The 24,246-nt window shown below is 32.7% G+C and overlaps 1 protein-coding gene across 1 annotated transcript in view; it reads left to right on the forward strand.

The window, feature by feature from the left end:
- LRP1B (LDL receptor related protein 1B) overlaps window positions 1-24,246 on the forward strand; it is a 1,719,891-nt gene that overhangs the window by 1,099,567 nt on the left and 596,078 nt on the right. Inside the window, exons 19-20 of the mRNA XM_081815486.1 lie at window positions 14,092-14,292; window positions 20,206-20,451. Of these exons, the coding sequence (XP_081671612.1) occupies window positions 14,092-14,292; window positions 20,206-20,451 (447 nt within the window). The remainder of the gene's footprint in view (window positions 1-14,091; window positions 14,293-20,205; window positions 20,452-24,246) is intronic.

A 24,246-nucleotide genomic window follows, 5' to 3' on the forward strand; every position in this document is an offset into this window, starting at 1 on the left:
ATAGTCATCATGTAAACCACAATTTAATGTAAAAAAGTAGAACTGAAATAAAATTTATGTTGTATTATCAGAGGGAAATACAGTATAACATGGTGACTGTAGTTGATAACACTGCATTGTATAACTGAAATTTGCTGAAGGAGTAGAATTTAAGTCCTCTCTCTCACACACACACAAATAAAAATAAATAGAATAAAAAATAAAAGCAAAATGTGAAAGGTAATAGTTTAACCATCAATCTGATTCTAATTTAATCTGTGGCTTAAGTATAGTAAACCACAATATATCAAACTATTTGAGGCATCATAACTCATAATTACATATGCATATTTATGAATATTGCAGATATTAAAGAGAGCCATATATAAATATTAGATTAAATATATGTACATGTCTATAATGTTTTTGATATTTTTAAATTTACTTTAATTTAATTAGTAGGCCAATCGCTTCTCAGCCTTTTGGCTAAGATCACTCTCTCTCTCTCAAATAAATAAATAAAATCTTAAAAAAATGAATATATATACAGAAAGATTTTCAGTGCAACATTTTGTTTTAATAGCCCCCAAACTAGAAATAGTGAATTTCCCATCGTTAGGGGAACTACTTAATAATTATAGTGCATTCACACAATGAACTACTCTAATGTCATTAAGAAGGGATAAGAAAAAAATTCATAAAGATGTAATTTTAAGTTCACACTTTGTTAAAAACACATAAAAATGATGATAAAACAGAACAGAAGAAAATGAGAGAGATATGGTCATATTGACAAAATATATCTCTGATGAACTGAAATAAAATAGAATAACAAATGGTGAGCTGGGTTGAATCTGGATGCCTGACTGGATTGGAGTTGGAGGCCAGTAGAGATGAACAGGTGTTCAGATCTTAGGTTTAATGGGAAATAAAGCTGTCCCACATGAAGTTGGGGACTGAAGCCAGGCTCACTGTTGAAAATCAGAAACTGGAATGGGACTCCTTTGCTTTTGAAAAGAGGGGGAGAAAAATTACTGCTGGTTGCTTCCTAGGATGGTTACTTAAATGAAGTTGTGTGCCTAGAGAGATGGGAGGACATAAGCATGGCAATCATGCCAAGCCTCTGGCTAGCTTAGGGACTGAAAGTGATAAAAAGACAAATACAGGATGTATTTTTGAACCAAGAGTGGGGCAGTGATGGAGTGGGTTGAACTAGAAGCAGCAATACCTGTACACAGTGATGAGTAAACACATAAAGTCAGAGAGAAAATTGAAAACTCCTATCCAAGATGAGATTGAAAAGAAATTTCTAAAATCCATGAAGAAAACCATCTCTAGTAAAACCAGCCATCAAAAATCAATCATAAAATGAATTTACTCAAGATTAAATGAAAATGAGATGTTTAAATGACAGATCTAAAAAAAAAATAATTAAAATAAGTATGTTTGAGATCCTCAAAGAGAAAAAAAAAATGGAAAAGAATATCCCTAAATATAATTCTATTCTTAGAAGTCAAAAAAAATGAACTTCTTTTATAAAGCTCATGAAATATTTTTTAAAAATAAGCATTTATTGTCACAAACAGCTTCCATAAATTCCAAGAAGTAGAAGTGATGCAGACAAAATTTCCTGATCATAGTATAATAAATCTAATAATTATGAAGAGTAAAGCCACCCTTGCATTTGGAACTTTAATAATAAAAACACTCATTATCTTAATTCTAGAGGGAATCAAACTGAAGTTGTAGAAATTTTAGAAAATAAAGATTTATACATATCAGACCACATGGAATATAAATAAAGCATTGCTCAAAGGAAAAATTCATAACTTTGCACATTTCTATGTGATGTCCCAAACTCTTAGTGATGTTTTAACCTTTAATAACTTCAGAAGTATAAATGCTATAAAATCACTGAAAACATCATCTGAAACTTGAATTATTTATATTTAACATATTGTTAGTTTTGTGCATCTTGAATAATGAATGTTTAAGTTTTTTTTCTAATAGTTTCTAGTAGTTTGCCATCTTCAACTAGAGGACGTGAAACAAAAAATGTTAATGTTAAAAGTGTTATATTCTAAATTTACAAAATTGCATGTAATTAAAACTCCATTTACAAAAGTATAATAAATTTAGATAAACTTTCAAATAATATTTATACTTGTAACATTTATATTTTTAAATTTATTAAAGGTTAAAACTGTTCTAAGACTTTTTAGATACCTATATTTACATTAACAAATTTTAAAACATATTTTTTAACAATATGTAGGAGAGACAGTATTCACCAATTCTCCTTACGCTCTATTTCTCAACTCTCTTGCAGTTAGATTGCGGCCAGGCGACTAGCTCTAGCCAATGGACTATATCACTTCCATGCTAAAGCACTTAAGCTAGAAAGTGAGCATCCTCCTGCTCTTTTTTTCTCCTGTCCCAGTGACCTTTTAAATTATGGGTCTAAAGAGCGTATATACAGGTTTTAGTTTGTTACTGCAGCTCATCTTATCCTAACTAGTGCAACATCTAACTCAAGAAGTTAGGACATAACAACAAACCAAAGGAAAACAGAAAAACAGATTAATTTTTAAATTTAGAAAAGAGAAAGAAAAATAGCATGATTTGAAAATTCAAGAATTAAGTTTTCGAAAGAATAACCAAAATTGCTAATACGTTAACTGACCTAATAAAGAAAACCTACTGAAAATCCAGTACGTAAATGAGAATGTGAAATTAATTAGAGATGCTAAAAAATTATACAAATTAAAGAAACTATGCAGTGTCATAGAAATGAATAAAAAACCTGTATTAATAAAATCATGCATTCATAAATATGCACTTCACAATTTATTCTAGAAGGGAGAGTGCAGGTGATTTATTTGTAACAAAAAGGAAAAAAAATCAGTATCTGTCCCCTCTCATCATTCTTCCAAAAGCTCCAAGTCCAGTAGAAAAATTCTACCAGATATCTAAGGAACATTGTTACAGTGCTGTTTCATCTCCTCCAGAGCATTCAAAAGGAATAAAAGCCTTTAAGCTATTGTTTTAAGCAACATAGTATTGGTTTTATAACTGCCCAAAGTTAGTGCCTCCCATACACACAAAAATTATAAACTTTGTCTCTGATGACCATCACTACCACCATTCTAGACAAAGCATGAACAAATCCAACAAATATTAAATGAACAATTCTCTATGAAAAAAAAAATCCTCCTCTCTTTAAAAGTGAATATGGATCGTGGATCACCACATCAAAACCCAATGATGTATTGTATGGTGACTAACATAACATAATAAAATTAAAAAAAAACAAATAAGTGAATATGGTCCCAAACTGAAGAAGGTAGTTAATACAGAATAAATAGGGGAAATATTTGCAACACAGATCATAAATAATTATATATTCTGATACATAATAACTCTTTGGTATCATTTTTTTAAAAGACCAACTACCCATATAAAAGTGGGCAAAGTTCACAGAAAAAGAAATACAAAAGTCTGTTAAACAAGTGAAAAGACAATCACCCTCACTCATGAGAGAAAGTCAAGTCTTTAGTAGGATTGCATTTTTTTCTTTCCTTTTTTTTTTCAAGATTTTATTTATTTATTTTGTCAGAGAGAGAGAGAGAGAGCGGCAGGCAGAGGGAAAAGCAGGCTCCCTGCTGAGCAAGGAACCCTGGGATCAGGACCTGAGCTGAAGACAGACGCTTAACCAACTGAGCCACCCAGGCGTCCCTGCATTTTTTTTTTTTTTTTCAAAATCAGATTGGTGATTATTAACAAAACCAATAATACCCTATGTTGGTGAGAGTAGATGAAGCAGACACTGATGTCAGTAAATATTGATGAACCTATAAGGAGGGCCATTTAGCAATATGTATCTATGTTTAAAACATAAATACACTTTCACAATTCCACCTCTAAGACTTTATCCTACAAATATACTTAATGCATTGGAAGGGTGATGTGTACAAAGATACTCATTTAAATTATATTTTTTAAAGATTTGAATAATGCATTCAATAAACTTAAGTCAGTAAGTATATAGATACCCTTACCTGTACCACAAATAATTGACAATCTACAGAAAGCATTCTCCATACACAAAAGTCAAATTAGAATTCAGCATCAAAAAGATTAGAAAGCCAGGGCACCTGGGTGGCTTAGTTGGTTAAATGTCTGCCTTTGGCTCAGGTCATGATCCCAGGGTCCTGGGATCGAGCCCCGCATCAGGCTCCCTGCTCAGTGCAGAATCTATTTCTCCCTCTTCCTCTGCCCCTCCCCCTGCTCCTCTCTCTCTCTCTCTCTCTCTCAAATAAAGAAATAAAATCTTTAAAAAAAGATTAGAAGACCATGAATTTGAAAACTAAAATCATACTTCAAACTAATCAACAGATTAATAAAGAAACCCTAATATATAGAGATATATATAGAGAGATATATATATTTAAATATTTAGAACTGAATGACATGGGATATACTGCACAATTAAATTTCTGTGAAAGCCTTTTTTTTTTTAGTAGACTGAAGTTTTAGAACAGTTTTAGGTTCATAATAAAAGTGAGAGGGAAGAACAGAATTCCCATGTACCCCGTTACCCCTACACACACACAACTTCCTTTACTAACAGCATCCCACAACAGAATGATTTATTACAGTTGATGAACTTGCATTCCTACTTTGACACATCACCCAAAGTTCGTAGTTTACATTAGAATTTACTTCTTGGTGTTGTACAAACTATGGATTTGGACAAATGTGTGATGATTTGCCATGTGGCACCATAGTATCGTACAGAGTGGTTTCACTGCCCTAAAAATCCTCTGTGCTCTGCCTATTCATATCCCCAACCCCTGGACACCATTAACGTTTTTACTGTCTCTAGTTTTGCTGTTTCCAGATATGATATAGTTGGAATCATTAGTATGTAACCTTTTCAGACTGGCTTCTTCTTTCACTTAGCAATATGCATTTAATTTCCCTCCATGTTCTTTCGTGACTTGAGAGCTCATTTCTTTTTCGCAATGAATAATATCCCATTGTCTGGATGTACCACTTTTTTTTTTTTTTATCCATTCATCTACTGAAAGATATCTTGGTTGCTTCCAAGTTTTGGCAATTATGATATAAACATCTGCTATAAATATCTGTGTATAGGTTTTTGTGTAGACACAAGTTTTCAACTCATTTAAGTAAATACCACAGAGCACAATTGCTGAATCATATGGTAAAAATGTGTTTAATTTTTTAAGAAACTGCCGTACTGTCTTCCTGAGTGGCCGAACAATTTTGCATTCCCACCAGCAATGAATGAGGAGTTCTTATTTCTCCATATCCTCATCAGCATTTGTTGTATCAGTGTTTTGGTTTTTCATCATTCTAATAGGTGTGAGGTGATATCTCGTTGTTTTAATTTACATTTCCTTAATGACATATGATGTTGAACATCTTTGATATTGCTATTCATTGCTAAATTGTTTTTAATAGCTAAATGTTACAAACAACCTAAATAGGCCAAAATAGTGCACTTAGTGGGAACATTATGGTATATCCATACAGTAAAATACCTTGCAGCAACTTTAAAGATTGGAGATCACTGCATGGACGTTTCTTGTGATTAAGTGTTGAGTAGAAAGTGAAGGAAAACAATAGGGAGCATAGTATATAACACTTTTTTATAAAAGTATTTTATAATAAAAACATATTTCTAGAGAATTCACAAGAACTTGTTATCAATGTTTGTCTCTGAATAGGGGGAATGGATGACTAGGGAAGAAGAGTGAGACATTGTCATACTTGTACAGTCCATTCTTATGATTGACTGTTTTTCCAAAAGTGATGGTAGATTGAGGCTGACCCATATAATTTTCACTCAAGATTCCATTGGAAAGCAACATACATTTTCAAGTCAGGTCCCAGTGTAAGGTTAAGAATTAAGGATTAAATGCTCTTTAGCAAAAGAGGTAACAAAACTAACAACTGCCACACATGGGGATTTAACTCTGACATTGGCTTAGCAAACAGCTTGCTCTGTGTAATGAAAATTCTCTGTGGGCTTCTGTGAACTGCAAAGTGTTACTCTTTTCTGTGATTACATTGTTTTGTTTTCCTTCCCCATTGTTGTATCAATAAATACAAAGTGAAATGATGAATTTAATCATTGTTTAAAGGCAATCTGGAATAATTAGAACCAAAAATTTCCTACAGTAGAATAGTGATTTTGTTGGAATTATATGATGAACTGTTTATGAAGAATTTCTAAATACAGCACTGACCCCCCCATAACCAACCCTATGGAATAGTTTTACTTATTTCTGATGAAAATAATGTGGCGAGCACTCCATTGTCTATGTGTTGTGAAACTAATATAGTACTTAGTATATTGCTTATTAGACTTATATATTTCTCTTTTGATTTCTTCCTATGGCAGTTTTAAACATTTGCTGTAGGCTATCTCTGTTCTCTTCAATCTTGAACTGAAGAAGAAAGTATTTTTGCCCAGAAAGGCTTTTCTTTAGATATTGATCCTATGACCTCTTACTTCCTATGGTACCTTAGTCACTTTTCTTGCTTATGCTTTCAATTCTTTTCTCCACATTAACTTTTCTTCCTCTCTATAAAATATCTAGTCCAATAACCTCAAAAGCATTTTTTTGAATTTATTAATTTTTTTCTGTCTTCCTCCTTCCCTTCATCAAATAATCTTGTGTAGTGCATCTAGATGTCTTTCTTTCACTCATTCATTCTTTCACCTTTTGCAATCTAACACCCTATCTCTACCTTTGATGGAAATTGCTGTTTCAGTGGTTACCAGGGATAATAACTATGTGAGTTCAGATAAATTACCAAACCTCTCTAACTTTCAGTTTTCTAATCTGTAAAATAGAGATAATGATGATGTTGATAATGATATCATCATCATCGTAAATAGAACATGCAGTCAGTGCCTAGAACACAATATGAGCTTGATGAATGATAACTTTGACTATTAATACTGCATTTTGACTTCTTTCTCTGTAAGATTTGACCTTTCTCTGCAATACATGTCCTCTCTTTGAAACCTTTTCTTATGAGCTCCCATATGGATTGTTTTCTATTCATTTACCATTTAGATTCCTTTTTTTTTTTTTTAAATTTCACTTCTCATTGCCTGCCCCTTACATTAAGGTAAAAAACAAAAACAAAACAAACAAAAAATCTTGTTGAATGCATGTGTTTCAGACATTGTGTAGATTTTTCTCTTAATTTGTTTTGCTCCTTCTCGTCTTTCTGCAAGGTATCCATAGCAATCTCTTCTGTTCCCGAAATTTCAATCATCACTTCCAGGTAAACATCTCCCAAATCTGTACTGGAATTCACCCCATACTTCAAACTCATTTTTTTTCCAATGTTATGCTGAACATCCCACTTTTTTTCTGAAGCCAGAAATTTTTCCACATTTCTCTATTTATGTTAGAAACATTTTCAATCCCCTAAACATTTGGATTTAAAGCAGAAAGTGCCTTTTGACATCCTAACTTGTCATCATTTTTACGTCCTACTGATGTTATGTCTACAATTTCTGTACCATCACCTATTTTGCTCTTTCCACTCACAGAGCACAGCATATGGTAAACCTACATTATCTGTCCTTCAACCACTGTGTGGTCCACTGTGTTTTCCTCTGACAATAATTGACTTCAATCCATTCTACACATAGCTTTGGCTCCCTCTTACCTCATAAACTGCAACCTGAGCACATACTTTCTCAAAATCTTTCAATGGTTCTCTATTGTTTAAGATTAAGAGACACCTCATGAATTAGCAGTCAACATTTCATGAACTGTGACTTCAAACTGCCTTATTATTGCTTCTGGGGCAAATCCCACCCTTTCCTGACTTTATGACTTTACAGAGGAGTTGCATGTTATGTGTGGATTAGATTCAGCAAATAACACTAAAACCCCATGTGTTCAAAATGGCCACTGAAAATCATCCATTAAACTCAATATACATGGTTCTGTGTATAGAGTTCTGATGAAAATTTGTACATATAGCTATGCTATTAAGAAAATACTGTTTAGCATAAAATAAGGAATACAAATGCAAAATGGAATTTTATAGTGAATTCACTCAGAAATGGAGAGAAGACCAAATTAGAGTTGATTTACTTCAACCATCAATGCCCTGACACATTCCTATTGAGTAGCAAGAGTAATCAGCATGCTATTAAATTATCTCTTTTTCTGCTTTACTTGCCTTTTGTTTTGCAAAGCATATATTAAGACTGTATACTTTAGTCAGCTATCTATATGATTTTTTTTACACTTCCATATGTTATATGGCTTTTATCTTAATCTTTTTATATATATATATGTTCAGTGTAGAACATTTGTCACTACTAGACTTATTGCTCCACAACATCAGAAATTTGTATTTCCCATCTTTCTACATTTTTCAGTAGCTAGGCAAACACATTATACTCAATAAATAATTGCTGAGTTGAATTGAAGCCAACATTGTTAGAGAAATAAATATGTATGTAGTATTAAAGTTCAGTAGTATAAATTTTTTTTAAAAGATTGAAATTTAAAAAGACATTATGCTTATATTGAGTAAACCCATTTGGATTTTCTCAAAGATTCACTTCTTTACATACTCATATTCTTTTTTTTTTTTTAAGATTTATTTATTTACTCGAGAAAGAGAGAGAGTGCAAGCGGGGGAGGGAGAGAGGGAAAGAAATCCTCAAGCAGACTTCCTGCTGAGCACAAAGCCTGACACAGGGCTCAATCCCAGGACCTGAGATCATGACCCGAGTCAATCAAGAGTTGGATACCCAACCAACTGAGCCACCCAGACACACCCATACTCATATTCTTAATATTAACTGCCAATCACATCCCAGAACCAAGATTATCCTGTTATAACATATGATGTCTTTTATTAAGATAAAAATGAGTCAAGCAGTTTACAAAATGATAAATCTATTTTTTAAAATGGCCAAAATAATTTAACAGAGAGAGAGTAACTCTAGAATTAATCATATAAATTTATTTTGGTAAAGCAGTACGATTTCTAATGATTCCAGAAACTCTTAGGTCCCTATAGCTGTTGACTTTGTACTGGCTTTTATCCTAAACTATATATTTCAAGGTAACACAAATAAAAATAGTCCTTATAATGTCCTGAGTGTGTGTGTGTGTGTGTGTTTATGTTTGCATATATGTGTGATTTCACTAGTTGTCATGATACCAACATACTGATTATTATCTCTGTTTGTTGTTGCTGTTTTGTTACTTGGCCATTCCTATTCTCTTTGCCTAAAGGGCAAAACTGCAGTTTCCAAAATATTCTGGCACATATATCGATAGAAAACATCATTATAAATAGATCAGAAAAGATCATGTAAAAACTCAACTTGATAATAAACACCTATTTTCAGCATGTAGTTTTAAAGTGTAATTAGTAAAGACAAAGTAATTGACTTGGTTATTTGAACTTAAATGTGAACATTTAAAAATTATTTCTAAAGATTTTGGTTTTTTTTAGATATTGGATATTTATATTTTCTATAACACAGTTTAATATTATTAATCTTTATTTCATTTTCATAATACAAATTTGCCCTAAGTCTCAAGTTTCTTATATATAGAAGAGGGAGATTAAACAAGGAAATTTGTAATATTTATTCTTTCAAAATATTACATCCAATGACTTGGCTATGTAAGGAAATGTCTTAATATGAATCAAGTAAAAATCAACACTCTTTAGCCCTACTTACTATGATCATTTGCTTTTAGGTTTTCCCAAATTAATTGTCATGAATTAGAAATTTAAACTTATACCTGGTATGCCCTTTTAATCCACATTTTTGCAAGAATTAAAACCAAACAAATAAGAAAGGGAGGAGCAGTTACATTTCAAACATCCCCTGAAAATCAGAGAGGAGAGAGCTATTTAAACTTGTAAATTTTATCTAAGATGTTTATTCATATCTCTGGTAACATAGTCTTGAGTTACAATCACTAGTCATTTGAATACGATTTTCCTTTACGTTTTCCAGGCAGCATTTACGTCAGGGATAGAAAATAGGTTTTACTGCTCTTCGGACTCTGAAATCTTGATAGTGGTTTATGGACAGGTTTGTTGAAACAATACTAAGATTATTCTGGAGTCAGCAACTAAGCATGTCATGGTAAATTAGTGATATCTGAAAAAAAGAAAGAAGGAAGGGAGGGAGGGAGGGAGGGAGGAAGGAAGGAAGGAAGGAAGGAAGGAAGGAAGGAAGGAAGGAAGGAAGGAAGGAAGAAAAGGAAATCACATCTTGATTTACCAAACAAAAATAGAAAGTACTCTATTACTCTTGAATTCTCCTTTCATTCTATTATATTTGCAGATGACTCCCTACAATTTATTACTTAAGTGCAGAATGCCATAATTTAGACTAAAACTGTATGTTATGCATTGACTTTGTCTTGTTAACTAGATTATAAACTCTTTGGTGACAGGGAATGGGTTTTAGGACTTTCTTATATTTCCTAAAGTTCCTAGGGAAGTGTAAGTCACAGAGTCACCTCAACATAGAATTTTCATCATGCATCTGTAGAAACTATCACACTTTATGGCACACGTGTATACATATCATCGTCATTTTAAAAATGAGCTATTTTTGGGAGGAGGAAGCCATGTAGAAATATGGTAGAAGGAAAATAAATAGCACAACTGGATTCAGTGAAAAATTCTCCTTTCCTACTCTAGTTTTCCAGCACTTCAAGTCTTCCTCACCAGAGGCAATCACTGTTAGCTATTTCTTATGTAGCCTCCCAGAAAGAATTCATGCAGAGACAAACCTGTCCATATACCTATATTGCTTTGTGTATGGAATTATAGTTCTAGATATTGGTAATCACATAAATATCTTCTAACATATAAGAAAACCTACCATATACTTGGTTTTGTGCCTTTTTTATTGATATGTTTTGGAGATTGTGTTATATTACCTTATGCAGAATTATCTCATTCTTTCTCACTCAAGTGTGTAATTTCAGTGCATGGATGCATTGTAATTGATGTCACCAGTCTTGCAATAATGATTAAACTGTTATCAGTCTTTGGCTAATATATACAAAACAGCAACACATGTCTTTGTATTGCATCCGTGTGCATTTGGGCAAACCTGTTAATGAGAAAAAATCTAAAATTAGAACTCTGGTGAAGAAGAATTGATGCATTTTTTATTTGCTAGATTTCATAACATTGCCCTAGACAGATTATTCCAATTTGTAGCCCCCTCAACATTGGGGATGTTGCACACAACTTTGTCAAATCTATCCTTGTATTATCCAATTTTTTAATCTAAATCAATCTGATAGATTGAACCAATCTTATAGAGGAAAAAATGGTATCAAATTGCTGTTTTAGCTTAGTTTTTCATTAAAAGATATTTTTGATCATTGTACATTTGTAAGTCATTATTGATTCATTGTGAATTTTGTGATTATATTGGTTTATTGATCTTTATTTTATTTATTTGTAAGAGCCTTTTATATTTTAAAGAAAAAAAGCCCTTTTTTCAAAAATAATAAAATTTTTTCTGGTTCACCAACTTTGTGTTGAATTTATAGATGGATTATATTGTTGCAATGTGGAATTAAAAATATTTATGAAATTAAGCTTATAAATTTGTCCTTTATGTTTTCTGGATTTGTGTAATGAACATTTAAAGTTTTTGTAGTTTTGTTTTCATACCTATTTTATTCTAGAATGTGTGTGCAATTATTGTTATTTTAAAATGATTACTTTTTGATCTACTTAGAATATATTTTAGTGTAAGCATCAAGATTCAGCTTTTTTTTTTTTCCCTCCAAATGTCTAAGCAGTGTTCCTAACATCACCAATTTTGTAATTCCATTATCTTTACTATTTTGAACCGCCAATTTTTGGGTATTTGTTATCTGTATTCTTTTTTTAATTTAATTTAATTTTATTATGTTATTTTAGTCACCATACAGTACATCATTAGTTTTTGATGTAGTGTTCCATGATTAATTGTTTTCGTATAACACTCAGTGCTCCATGCAATACGTGCCCTTCTTAATACCCATCACCGGGCTAATATTCTATTCAATTGTTGATATGTTGATTGTTATTCTTTTAAAAATATTTTGACTACTGTTACTTTAAAATACTTCTGAATAGTTGGCATTTACAATTCCTACTCATCAATTTTCTTCTCTTTTTTTGAAGACTCCAAATGTTATTTGCATTTTCATTTTCTTAAATTTAGGATAAGCTTATAGGATTGTAATAATATTGTTATTATTTTATTAGGATTAATTTGAGGGAAAATATTTTACAGCTATAAATCTTCTTTCAGACCAACCCATATCTTTATCCAAGACTTCTTTTGGGTTTGTTGGTAGACTTTTACATTTTCTTCATATAAATTCTATACAGTTCTTGTGTAGTTTAACTTAAATACTTTGTTTTATGGTAGATTTTTAAATCCATCTTCTACTATAGTCTGTTGAGATATAAAACCTACAGATTTCTGTGTAATTTTTGAAACTAGCTATCTATTTTTTGAATTCTTAGTTTTTTATGCTTCTTTATTAGTTTTTATTGATTTTATGATTATATGATTATATTAACTTGCATGTACTGATACTTTTCTAATTTTATACCTCATTTATTTCTGTTATCTAATTATATTAGATAGTATCTCCAGAACAATATAAATAATAACACTGTTAATTTTATTTATGATGTAAAGCAAAAATTTATAATGTTTCTCCATTTATATCAAATTGATTAGTGAAGTATCCATCATTTCTTATTTTAAGAGTGTTTTCATCAATAATTAATGTTGATTATGAAATGCATATATATTAACTATGGAACTGATCATTTCTGCTTTTTTTTCTTATTTGACTTAATAGTATGGAAAATTATTTACGTATTTCTGCAAGTGAAACATCCTTTCTCCAATATTTCATTTATTTTTATTTTTATTTTTTTTAAAGATTTTATTCATTTATTTGCCAGAGAGAGAGAGAGGGAGAGCACAAACAGGGGGAGCGGCAGGCAAGGGGAGAAGCAGGCTTCCCGCTGAGCAGGGAGCCCGATGCGGGACTCATTCCCAGCATCCTAGGATCATGACCTGAGCAGAAGGCAGACGCTTAACTGACTGAACCACCCAGGCGTCCCTCACCAATATTTTAATTATTTAAAAATTTAGTAACCTTTAAGGTTGACATAGACATCTGAATATATACTCTATGACATGTACAATATAGTATTTTTCTTTTCCCTTTCATTTGCCCTACCCCTTTTATGAGTTGTTGGTATACAGTCAGCTAATAACCAGTATTTATCTTCAAGTCCATTTTTTATTCACATTACACATTAACATTGCATAATCCAGAAAAGATAATTAATTCGAAGAAAAATGTAACCATTCTGGAAAGGAGGAACAATTTAGAGTGAAAAAAAGATTGACGAAGACAGTGGCCATTGCTTTCTCTGCATTTCACATTATTACTTTTGAAAACTGCTGGCTAAATAATCATTTTTGTCCTTTCAAAGTCAATAAAGAAAAACATATTTCCATAATTTCTGTCTGTGTATCCCTTAGCTACCAAGATGTTTAATAACATTTTATATTATTTTATGAAGGGGAATATACATGTCTAGGTGTGAGGAAGAGTTGAGGTCTTGGGGTTATAAATGTAGACAGATGGACATTTTCTCCTGTGAAATAAATCGTTTGCTTAAATTTAGGGCTGCAAAAGACACTGATAACATTTACCTGAATTTAGGTCTCTAAAAGGGACTTATATACAAATGTTTGTTTGAGGTTTGTTTTAAAGGTATCATAATGAAACTTTCAATTAGTCCACAGACACTAACTTGAAACCGAGGAAAATATTAAGGCTTTAACTCTAAGATCATTAACAAGGAGGGCGAGAGCTACTCAAATACTGTCATGAAAATAAACTGTCAGACTATCAGCAAATAAATTTCTTGCTAATAGCACATAGTTCTGCCTCTGACTGAAGATGGTAGTGACTATCCATTAGGACAGTGACTTAATTACAACAATCAAATGGGTGATGTTTCTGTTTACTTAAGGGAGATGCATCAACAAAGCATGGATATGTGATGGAGATATCGATTGTGAAGATCAGTCAGATGAAGATGACTGTGACAGTTTTTTATGTGGACCACCCAAGTACCCTTGTGCTAATGACACTTCAGCCTGCCTGCAGCCAGAGAAACTCTGCAATGGGAGAAGGGACTGTCCGGATGGGTCTGATGAAGGCGATCTCTGTGGTATTGCATGTTTCATTGATTTGCTTCTCTCTGGAGACTAGAGACGTTTAGTCCCCTTGCTGATACTTAGAGTAACATGCGTTCCTTCCATTTATTTCCTTTAAATGTAATGTTTAGCATTGAAACCTATCTCCATTTTTCAGGGACTGTAAGCTTATTAAAAGTTTTTAAAAGATGATCCAAATTTTCTGAAAACAAAGCAGAAAAGGCTGGACTACAGCCAACTGACTTAACTGTATAATTGTGCTCATCATTTAGATCTCTGGATGCTTAATGCTGTTTCCACAATTAAACTGATTATTTTTTCATCAGTGAGTCATTCAAAACAAGAGAACCTTCTCACTCTGGACCTATGGGATGGAGTTTACTACCATCCAGTGGATTTTATCATACCTTCCAATCATTATAATAGAAGTATTTTTAAAAAAGAGGAAAGGAAAGGAAGAGATTGAATAATAAAACCAACTGAATATTATTCAGGTTTATATAATTTTCTCTGAAGTTTTTGGTCCTCTTACAATAGCTTTCTTTGGCATGCTGTATCTAGTTAAAATGATGATTTCAGTCTGGTAGCTTTTGAGCTTTGAAATCACTTTTGACTAGTTGTCTTTTTATGCCAACCAGAACATATAAAGAAAATTACATTTCCTTTTCTGTGGGGAGATCAAGCATTTAGCAAGGAGATTTTCAAAATATGTTTTCTAGATAATACTGAAGGTGATATCAATAGAGTAATGAGGAAGGGTTTACAGAATGATAAGAATAATAATGAGGTGACTAGGGACTGAGAAAATGACTTTAGGAAATGATGAAGCTACCTAATTGAAAATAGAAAAGACAACTACATTTAAGCCTAAAGTTACCATATTTTGATCTGAATTGAGCACTAATAGAATGCTGAGTGATTAAAAAAAAACTGTTATTATGTTTTAAATTTATGTAATAAATGTCCTTTCTTCCAAAGAGTCTGTGATTCTATAAAACAACCTTGAAACAGTAACTGCAACAGTCTTCATTCAGTGATGCTAAAATTTATTTATTTATTTATTTATTTTTAAAGACTTATTTATTTTTAGAGGGAGTGAGAAAGAGAGAGAAAGAGAACAGGGGGAAGGGTAGAAGGAGAGGCAAAGAGAGAATCTCAAGCAGACTCCCCTGTCAGCACAGAGCTGGACGCAGGGCTGGATCTCATGACCCTGAGCTGAAATCAAGAGTCAGATGCTTAAATGACTGAGCCACCCAGGTGCCCCTGTGATGCTAAAATTTAAGCAAAAAGATTCAACTCCCATCCCCCCAAAAATCCTAAAATTAAACAACAAATACAAAGTAACATACTTAGTTTCTCTGTATTTACTTCTTTTTCTCCCCGCTTATTCTCCCTTATGGAGTAGATTGGTGGATGGAAATATCTCTTGCATTACAATATGTGATGATTGCTCATGAAGGTTGTAAGAGCAATTCTGAAAGAAGGAAACTATCAATACTCTTAAAATTGAAAATGTGTAAATATAGAAAAAAATCGAGATTTTGACAAGTTTAAATTCTGTTCTTCAATTACTTCAGTTAAGTCACCTAGGCAGGTAACTTAGTTTCTTGAAATGTCAGATTCCTCATCACAAAAATGGAAACGATAATATTGATCCAGAAATCATGGTAATAATGCCAGTTGTACTACAGGTATTGAACGAAATTAGTGCTTTTCTACCCTTTCTCAACCTTCAGGTTAAATGAAGGCAAGGAAGACAAAATACAATCATTAAGAAAAATGAAAATATTGTTATGAAAACACAGTTTTATTTTCCTATCCTCAGCTCTCTGAATTAGTAAAATAAAGAGCAAAGGGGATTTCTTCTGAATTTATTTCTTTGTTTACCTCAAGACTGAAAATCGCTTTTTACTATCAAGCCACTGTATTCATCAGCTTAGGAACCTTGCTCAAACATTTCAAAGAATTACAGGTGTGAAAGAGGTTACAATAAAGCTAGATGTGGTCATGCCAGAGAAGATAAAAAGACAATTCTGTCCTGCTTACAGCACTATGGCATATTGAAGTCCTATACTGTCCCCTTCGTGAGGTGAAGTTGAAGGAAAGTTAGGGAAATGAAAATCAAGAACAAATACTGGTCAAGGATTGAATTACCTTCTATGGTTCTCCTTTTCTTATTTGCTTTTGTGTGTACCTTTGTACTGTAGTTCAGTAGATGGCATCCTTATAGGCAATATTGGTACCCATAGAGGTCTCTTATTTTCAAGGTCCTTGGAAAGATTTTCGTTTGTTTTGGTTTTGGTCTCTCATTTTCAAGGTCCTTGCCCATCAGTGATAGGTTAGATCCTGTCGAGCTAGGCAGGGGTATTGGTTTATGAGTCCTGCAGCAGTGGGCATAATGAATCATTTGCCCAGTGGACATAAAAGATATAGCAAGTGAATTAACTTTAAATAATTGGCATGGGTTGGCTAGTAACTAGGAAGTGCTTTTTCGAGAGAGATTCCCAAAGTTGAAAGAGTTTTTGTTTGTTTTTTTTTAAACCATTTGCTGTATATGATGAAAATGTAGGTTTTGCCCTCTTCATGTCTACTCCTTCCAAATAGTTGTATTCAAAAAAGCTGTTTTATTTTTTTTAATGCTCCCTCCTATACCGTCCCCTGTTAAAAAGGAAACAGGGATTGATTCATGTCCTGTTCCTCAATACATGTAAGATTTGTATAAAAATATCTTGTATGAAAATGATTTGTCATCTGTGGACTTAATACTTGGGAAATGTCCTGACATGGAAAAATCATACCCTTTGGGTGGTGAAGAGTTTCTTATGTTGTTTTCTCCAGATAAATCTGACCTATAAAGCAAAATCAAAACCAAAACAAACAAAAATCAGAAAAGGAGCCCTGAATGAAATAAGTCTCCTAATCCTAGTGAAGGGATTATTTTCTCAGGGGGATTTTCAAATGATTTCAAGGGGAAACGGATATACTTTAAGAAACGGGTATTGTTTAAGAAACAAATGAGAAAAATCTTGAGTCATTCAAGAATAGAGTTAACTGTTAAACCTTGCTATAAGTGTATATCAAAGATAAGCAAAGTTGGACTCCAGTTGAAGTGGTAAGGATTGATTTTATTCAGTATTAATTATCGCAATAGAGAAGAATATTTCATGTGAACTGAAATCAAATTCACTGAAACAAAAGACTAGAAGCATTTTGAAGCCTGGAGTATGCTAAAGGAAAGGCACCAAGGGGTGGTAAGGGGGTTGGTCCATGTGACTGGGCAATCTGGGCTTGTTAATTGGTGCTTATCCCAGAGGAGAAACAAATTTCTCATATCTTTGACTTGAGACAGTGGTGCAAGTCAAAACAAAGCACCCACAGGGCTGTGAGCAAGAGTGAGTTATCTTCCGGAATGTTTGCATTTCAAAAAGATATTTCTCAAGTCCTTGAGAAGACAGTTCTGAGTGGTAGAAGATTTACATCTTCAAGGTGCAGAGAAAAGATTTATAATTGCAAGCTTTCTAACTGTTCTAAGATGGGGTTCCAGGGCCTGTCTGTCTATCACCAGGTTTTGGCTGGAACAAACAGTAAATTCTCCTACCAGCATAGAGCTTTCTCAAGCAGCCACTTAAAACAGGGCTGGAGTCGTACCAGGAAGGCTGTCCTAAGCGGTTAGAAACTATGCTAGTGTTTGTTGGAATCTCTTTTTGGGTGGTGGGAGGCGTATGATTGGGAAAGGGGGTGAAGATTGAAATTATTTATACTAGGGGTATGGGTCTGCAATTTTTATAAGCCAATGTTGAGGACTAGTTGAACAGAAGTCTCTGAGGAACCTGACTAGAGCTTCATCAATGAGAAATTCTTTGTTAGGTAATAAAAAATTTAAAAGAAAGTTGCAGGATTGGGGCACTTGGGTGGCTCAGTCGGTTAAGCATATGCCTTCAGCTCAGATCATGATCCCAGGGTCCTGCGATCGAGTCCTGCATCGGGCTCCCTGCACCGCTGGGAACCTGCTTCTCCCTTTCCCTCTGCCTGCCTCTCCCCCTGCTTCTGCTCTCTCTCTCTCTCTCTCTGTCTCTCTCTCAAATAAATAAGTAAAATTAAAAAAAAAAAAGAAAAGAAAATTGCAGGATATAATGATAGGTTTAGGGTTAAGGAGAAATTAACAAAGGACTAGCCACACAAATATTGGCATTACATTTATATGTTCAGTTTTAGATATCAATGTAAGTTTTATTTTTTAAAAATCTATGACTTCATTCCACTGATAGTGTCAGCAAGAGACACTTCAGTACTGTGAGAACAATCATATTTGAAATAAGCTAAAAGAACTGCAACATTTTCTTTTTCACCTGTTGGGTATGATGATATTTCTTTAGAGTAATTCTCTTGAAAAAGAATGTCAATTGAACTGAAATGGGCAAATACTTTAAAATGACTATTGTTTTGAAATGATTACGATATGGGTGAACAAACATATTTGGAAGAGCTAAATGAATCTATTTTTTTTCTTCTAAAATAATACCAAACCTGAATTCTTACAGAGAATAGTTAATATAATCATTTTCCTTTTCTTATTATTGTAACTTCTTTTCTGGTGACAAATAGTATGAAGAAAAGTTGACCCACATAGAACTTTAAAAAATACAGAAAATATTTTTAAAGTGTCATACTTAAGCTCAATTTTTGAACTAGATAAATTTTCATAGACAACAGGAAATATTTGAGGTATATAAGTAAATATTACTGCAATTTGTCAATCATTGAACAGCATTGTCTTTTAGCATGACTCAAAAAACAACTAATTAAACAGGCTTTGAAAACGACTTGAAAATATTTTTAAGGCAAAGCTTCTTTTAGCCTTATTCCTATGCATCTAGGAATAGATAGGGATAGGTAATACTGTGGTTGAAAAAAAACAGTTATCTGCTGTTTTCATCAATGGCATAAGTATGTCATCTTGAAATTTTCCCAACTGGACAAGTGGTGGCTCCATTTGAGGGTAACTATGTGCTTTTGGACATTTTTTTTTATTCAACAACTATTGTTAACTGTTTATTCTATGCTAGGCACTGTGCTAGCTATTGGATATGCATTGCTAAACAGAACAGATATTTTGTATACACTCATGGACCTTATAATTTCATAATAAAATATAATCAGAAATAAATATATGTAATTCAACTGTAAATTATAAGGCTATGAAAGAAAAGGTTTCTTTCTTTATAAACGAATCATATTATCCATGTAATAAATACTAGTTGCTCATTTTATCAATCCAAATAACAAGTCAGTTTTTTTCTTATACGTATATTATTTACAATGCTTTTGTTGCCTCATTGAATTAATCATAATAACCAATATATAGGGTAAATGTATAATTTACCTAACTTAAAAATAAATGGCTGTAGCCAGTAAAGAGCAAACTAATCCATCCTGCATTATCATCATGACTCAGACTATAGATGTAGAAGAATATACATAAATATGATACATTATAGGTATATGCTTGTTTATAAACACTGAGCTAAGTCAAATTTTCAGATCATCAATGTATGTCCTTGGGGAGGCCTTAGCAACTGATTTTGCTCAACAGCTAAAAGGCTCAGCATAATCTTTCCAGTTATAATAGAAAGAAACATTGAGTACACTTTACCTCTATGGGGTAAAACAAAGTATACTCCAAAGTTTTACAGAAATGAAAACCTTCCATTCCCAGTTCCTATCGTGTAGAATTATATTTGGTCATTCAATGAATTATTTTATCATTCCCACCCCAATCCCTGAAAAAAAAATATCCAGAGAGCTTTTTCTATTCATTTATAATACCCTTGCTCTAATTCCAGCCTTAGAGAATTGAGTTCAATGATTAGTATTTAATTGAGCAAAAGCATTGATAATGCCTGTAATCTGTTCCCCTCCTTTTATAGATGAATGTTCACTGAACAATGGAGGCTGTAGCAATCACTGTTCTGTTGTTCCTGGAAGAGGAATTGTCTGTTCCTGTCCTGAAGGACTTCAGCTCAACAAAGACAATAAGACTTGTGAAATGATAGATTATTGTAGCAATCATCTCAAGTGCAGTCAAGTGTGTGAGCAGCACAAGCACACAGTCAAGTGTTCATGCTATGAAGGGTGGAAGCTGGATGTGGACGGGGAAAGTTGCACAAGTGTTGGTAAGTAGATGTGTGTTTTGCTAGATTGAAGAATAGCGAGCGCCTTTCTGGTTTTTTCCTGTGTTGAGTATCTTGCTGTATTTAAGACTAGATCTTGAGAAAATAATCCAAAAACACCTTTGAAGAATTAATAAAATGATTCAACTAAGTTTAAATAAGGCATTGAAGTACAATGTGGCATTTTATTTTTTTAATTTTTTTTAAAGATTTTATTTATTTATTTGAGAATATGAGCAGGGGGAGGGGCAGAGGGAGAGAGAGCAGCAGACTCCCCACTGAGCAGCGAGCTGACGTGGAACTCGATCCCAGGACCCTAGGATCATGACCTGAGCCAAAGGCAGACACTTAACCAACTAAGTCACCCAGGAGCCCCTAATGTGTCATTTTAGACCTAATCCAAAATCTTCTGTAGAGAGCATATTACAGTAATCCTTATAATCACAGTCCATCAGATTATTTTCTTCCTTCTTGAAATGCTACTTTTATCATCATCCTCCCTAAAGGCTTTTTGTATTTTCAAAAGCATTTACTTTTATTTTTCTTTGCAAGCTTTCAGAACCCTCCAAAGTCTGGTCCTGGCCCACACTTCCAATTGTATGTCTTCTATTCTTGGAATAAACCCTGTTCTGGCTGTATTCATCTTCTAACTGCCCACTTAAAACATTCTGATGATTCTCTAGGCCAGATTCCATAGTGAGAAAAACAGAGACTATGGAATCTGACTTTGAACTTTAATCCTGAGGTGGCATTCATTATGGACATGATCTTAGGCAGATGTACTGCTTGAGCCTCAGTTTTCTTATCTTGCAAATATCAGTGCCCATTTTAACAATGTCTCCCTTATAGCATTTTGCAACACTAACCTGGAGAACGTGCTACTGTGCCCCATATCCATTAGGTACTTAATGAATGATAGCTTTGCAGTATCTTCTCCAGAGACTTAACTGAGTCTGAGGGACACTTAGAGTCCATGGATAGAATGGAAGGGGTCCATGAATGTTGTTGGGGAAAATATTACCTTTATTTTCTTTAATGTCTCACTGAAAGTTAACACTAATTATTAGCAGCAACCGTGTGTCTCCAATTGAAGTAATATACATTCACGTCATGTTAAAGTTGTTCTGATATGTCAAAATATCATAATATGTTCAGGCTTTGGAAACCACTATTGCTTTAGTAATGGGAGTCATTAGACCTACTGCACAATCTTTTATCAAATACAGTAATAAAAAAGCATGCATATTACTACATCCAAAAGTGGTCTTTTTGTTCACTATCGGTAACTGCATTTTAATATACAGTATTTGATTCCTTTGTCTATGTATACTTTTTTTTTTTTACTTTTTTCTTACTGTTTTTGCACTTTTTAAAACTTTCTGATAAGTGGTACACAGGCTTCATCAGACTGCTAAGAACTTACACATCATAAACTTTTCTCATTTTGTTTCTTCTACGTAGATTGTACTTCCCCTCTTTATCTCTAAAAATTCTGGATATTCTTTAAGACGTATGAGCTCAAATCTTTCTTCTTTAAGGAAATATTCTTTCAAATATTTTTTTCTCTATTTCTCCTTTCTATGTCTAGAATATATTGTCCATGAAAATATGTGTCCACATTTTTAACTTGCTGTTTTATATTCCCATCAATGTGCTTTCTATATTCCTTATCTCTCTGATGAAATAATAAGCATCTAGCAGTCAAAAATCAAGTTATAGATTTTTCTCTTATGTTTTACATAATACTCAGTCCAGTTATAGAAAAATAATATGCAATCAAAAGTATTATATTTTTTCAGAGAATATTAAGTTATTTTACTCTTTTATTTCAAATGTTGTTTTGTGGTCATTTCTCCTGGCTTTTAAAATTTGAGTCCTAGAGCCATAAGTTTAGCAGACATTTATTAGACTCTTTCTTCTCCAAGAATCTTGTATAAAGTAATTGGCATGAGAGGCTGAAAAAAAATACAGCAATTTGTCGTAATAATAGTCATTTTATTTATGTACATGTTTGGATTAGGGAAACAGTAGATCAAAACGTAATCATATTTTACATGAGAATTGGCTCCATAACTGGTTTTTGGATACAGATGACAAAATTATTGAGTTATCATAATGCTTTTGTGTTCTATGAAATCAATAACAACTCACGTTCGATATTAAAATAATTCAACCTTTGAATATAAATGACCAGCTGCAAAGATAATCCTCCTAATGTAATCGGCTCCTTCCACTCCAAGCTTAGAGAGAAACTCTAACAGTACCGTATCAGTTCTCACTGTTAAGATTGCTATATTTCACATCTGCTTTGTTTATAATTAAAGAGGGAAGCAAAGGTATATTTTACCTTTTAAAGTTAATGTGGAGCTTTCTTGCATTGAGAATTTAACCTGCTGGTAATTTATCCCTTCCTGAAGCATACAGTATACCAAATACCATTGTCAGCGTTTGTATTATTGCAGATAATATAGGTTTTGTTAGCTATTGAAGATTATTTTTTTTATTTAAACCAACTTTTATATATAAAAAGGATTTATTCTGTATTTTATTCACTTCCTTTCTTTTTTAAAAACCTGTAGTAGATTCAGAGTTCAATAAAAATGAATTAACCATTAACTACTGGACTTTGAAAATAAAATTTCTTTTTTTTTGCCCATCTTTTGTTACTTTTTTCCATCATTTTTAAGTTGGGTCCCCACGTTTAAAATGTGTCCTTTCTACTGAATGCAATACCTGTGCTTATTCTTCTTGACATTTTAAAAGTAAAGAATGTTAGAACTCTTTATGCTTCAAATTAGAACCATGACTCCCCCACTTTTTTCCCTCTTGAATCTTCTGTAGTTCTTTTATATTTTCTTATTTCTCTCGGCTCCTTTCTTCCTAAATTCTTTACAACCTGACTTTTGAATTGCTGAACTGATTCTGTTTTCTCTAAGTTCACTCCTAACATCTTGTTAGTTAAATATAAAGATTTCCATAAATACTATTTTTATGATCTTCAGTTTTTATTTAATATAGTTGTCTCATTTTCTTGGATATTTCAGCATTTTATCAGTTCTTTACATGTTCCTCCTTAATATGTAATGCATTAATCACTTTTCTCATGAAGTGTTCATTTCTTTATACTATGAACACCCAGAATATTGTTGCTGATTGCATTATCTCTAGTTTCTTTTCTGTTTAGTAGACAACTTACTTGCAGATTTGTAGTGTATTTCTAGTTACATTGGAAAGAATATTATAGCATTCTTTCCTATTTTCTCTTAGCCCAAATTAGGTTAGATTTCCCCACCAATTGTTTTCTGGATCTTATTCTCTTCTATTTCCACTTTTAGATTTTAAAAATTATATTTAAGGCAGGGACCCGTTAAAAGGAGGTTGTTCAGGCAAAAGATAATTGGTGACCTCCACTAAGAGAGACAAGAACAGATTGAAGATGCATTTTAGAGAAGAGATTATCAAGTATTAAACAAGAATAAGGAAAAACACTTTTTGTAATATATATTGCTTTGAATATAGTTAATTTTTTTGGTATGCTTGTCTTCTCTCAACCACCAAATTACAAGCTCTTCAGGATAGGATCAATTTTTTAATATGTACTATATACTTCCCTTAAATTTCTAAGAACAAAGGAGTTGTTCAATAAATATGTCTTTTCTTGTCCATTTTTTATTAACTAAACCACAAAATATTTTGTGGAAATTATATTAGATGCCAGAATAAAATATTATGAGTGCTTTAGAAAAATTTTGTTTATTTTTCAATTCAATTTACATCATTTTTAGGAAAGTGATTAAT

Source organism: Leptonychotes weddellii, chromosome 3 (assembly GCF_054177405.1).
Source record: "Leptonychotes weddellii isolate Sample4059 chromosome 3, ASM5417740v2, whole genome shotgun sequence".
Lineage (NCBI taxonomy): Eukaryota > Metazoa > Chordata > Mammalia > Carnivora > Phocidae > Leptonychotes > Leptonychotes weddellii.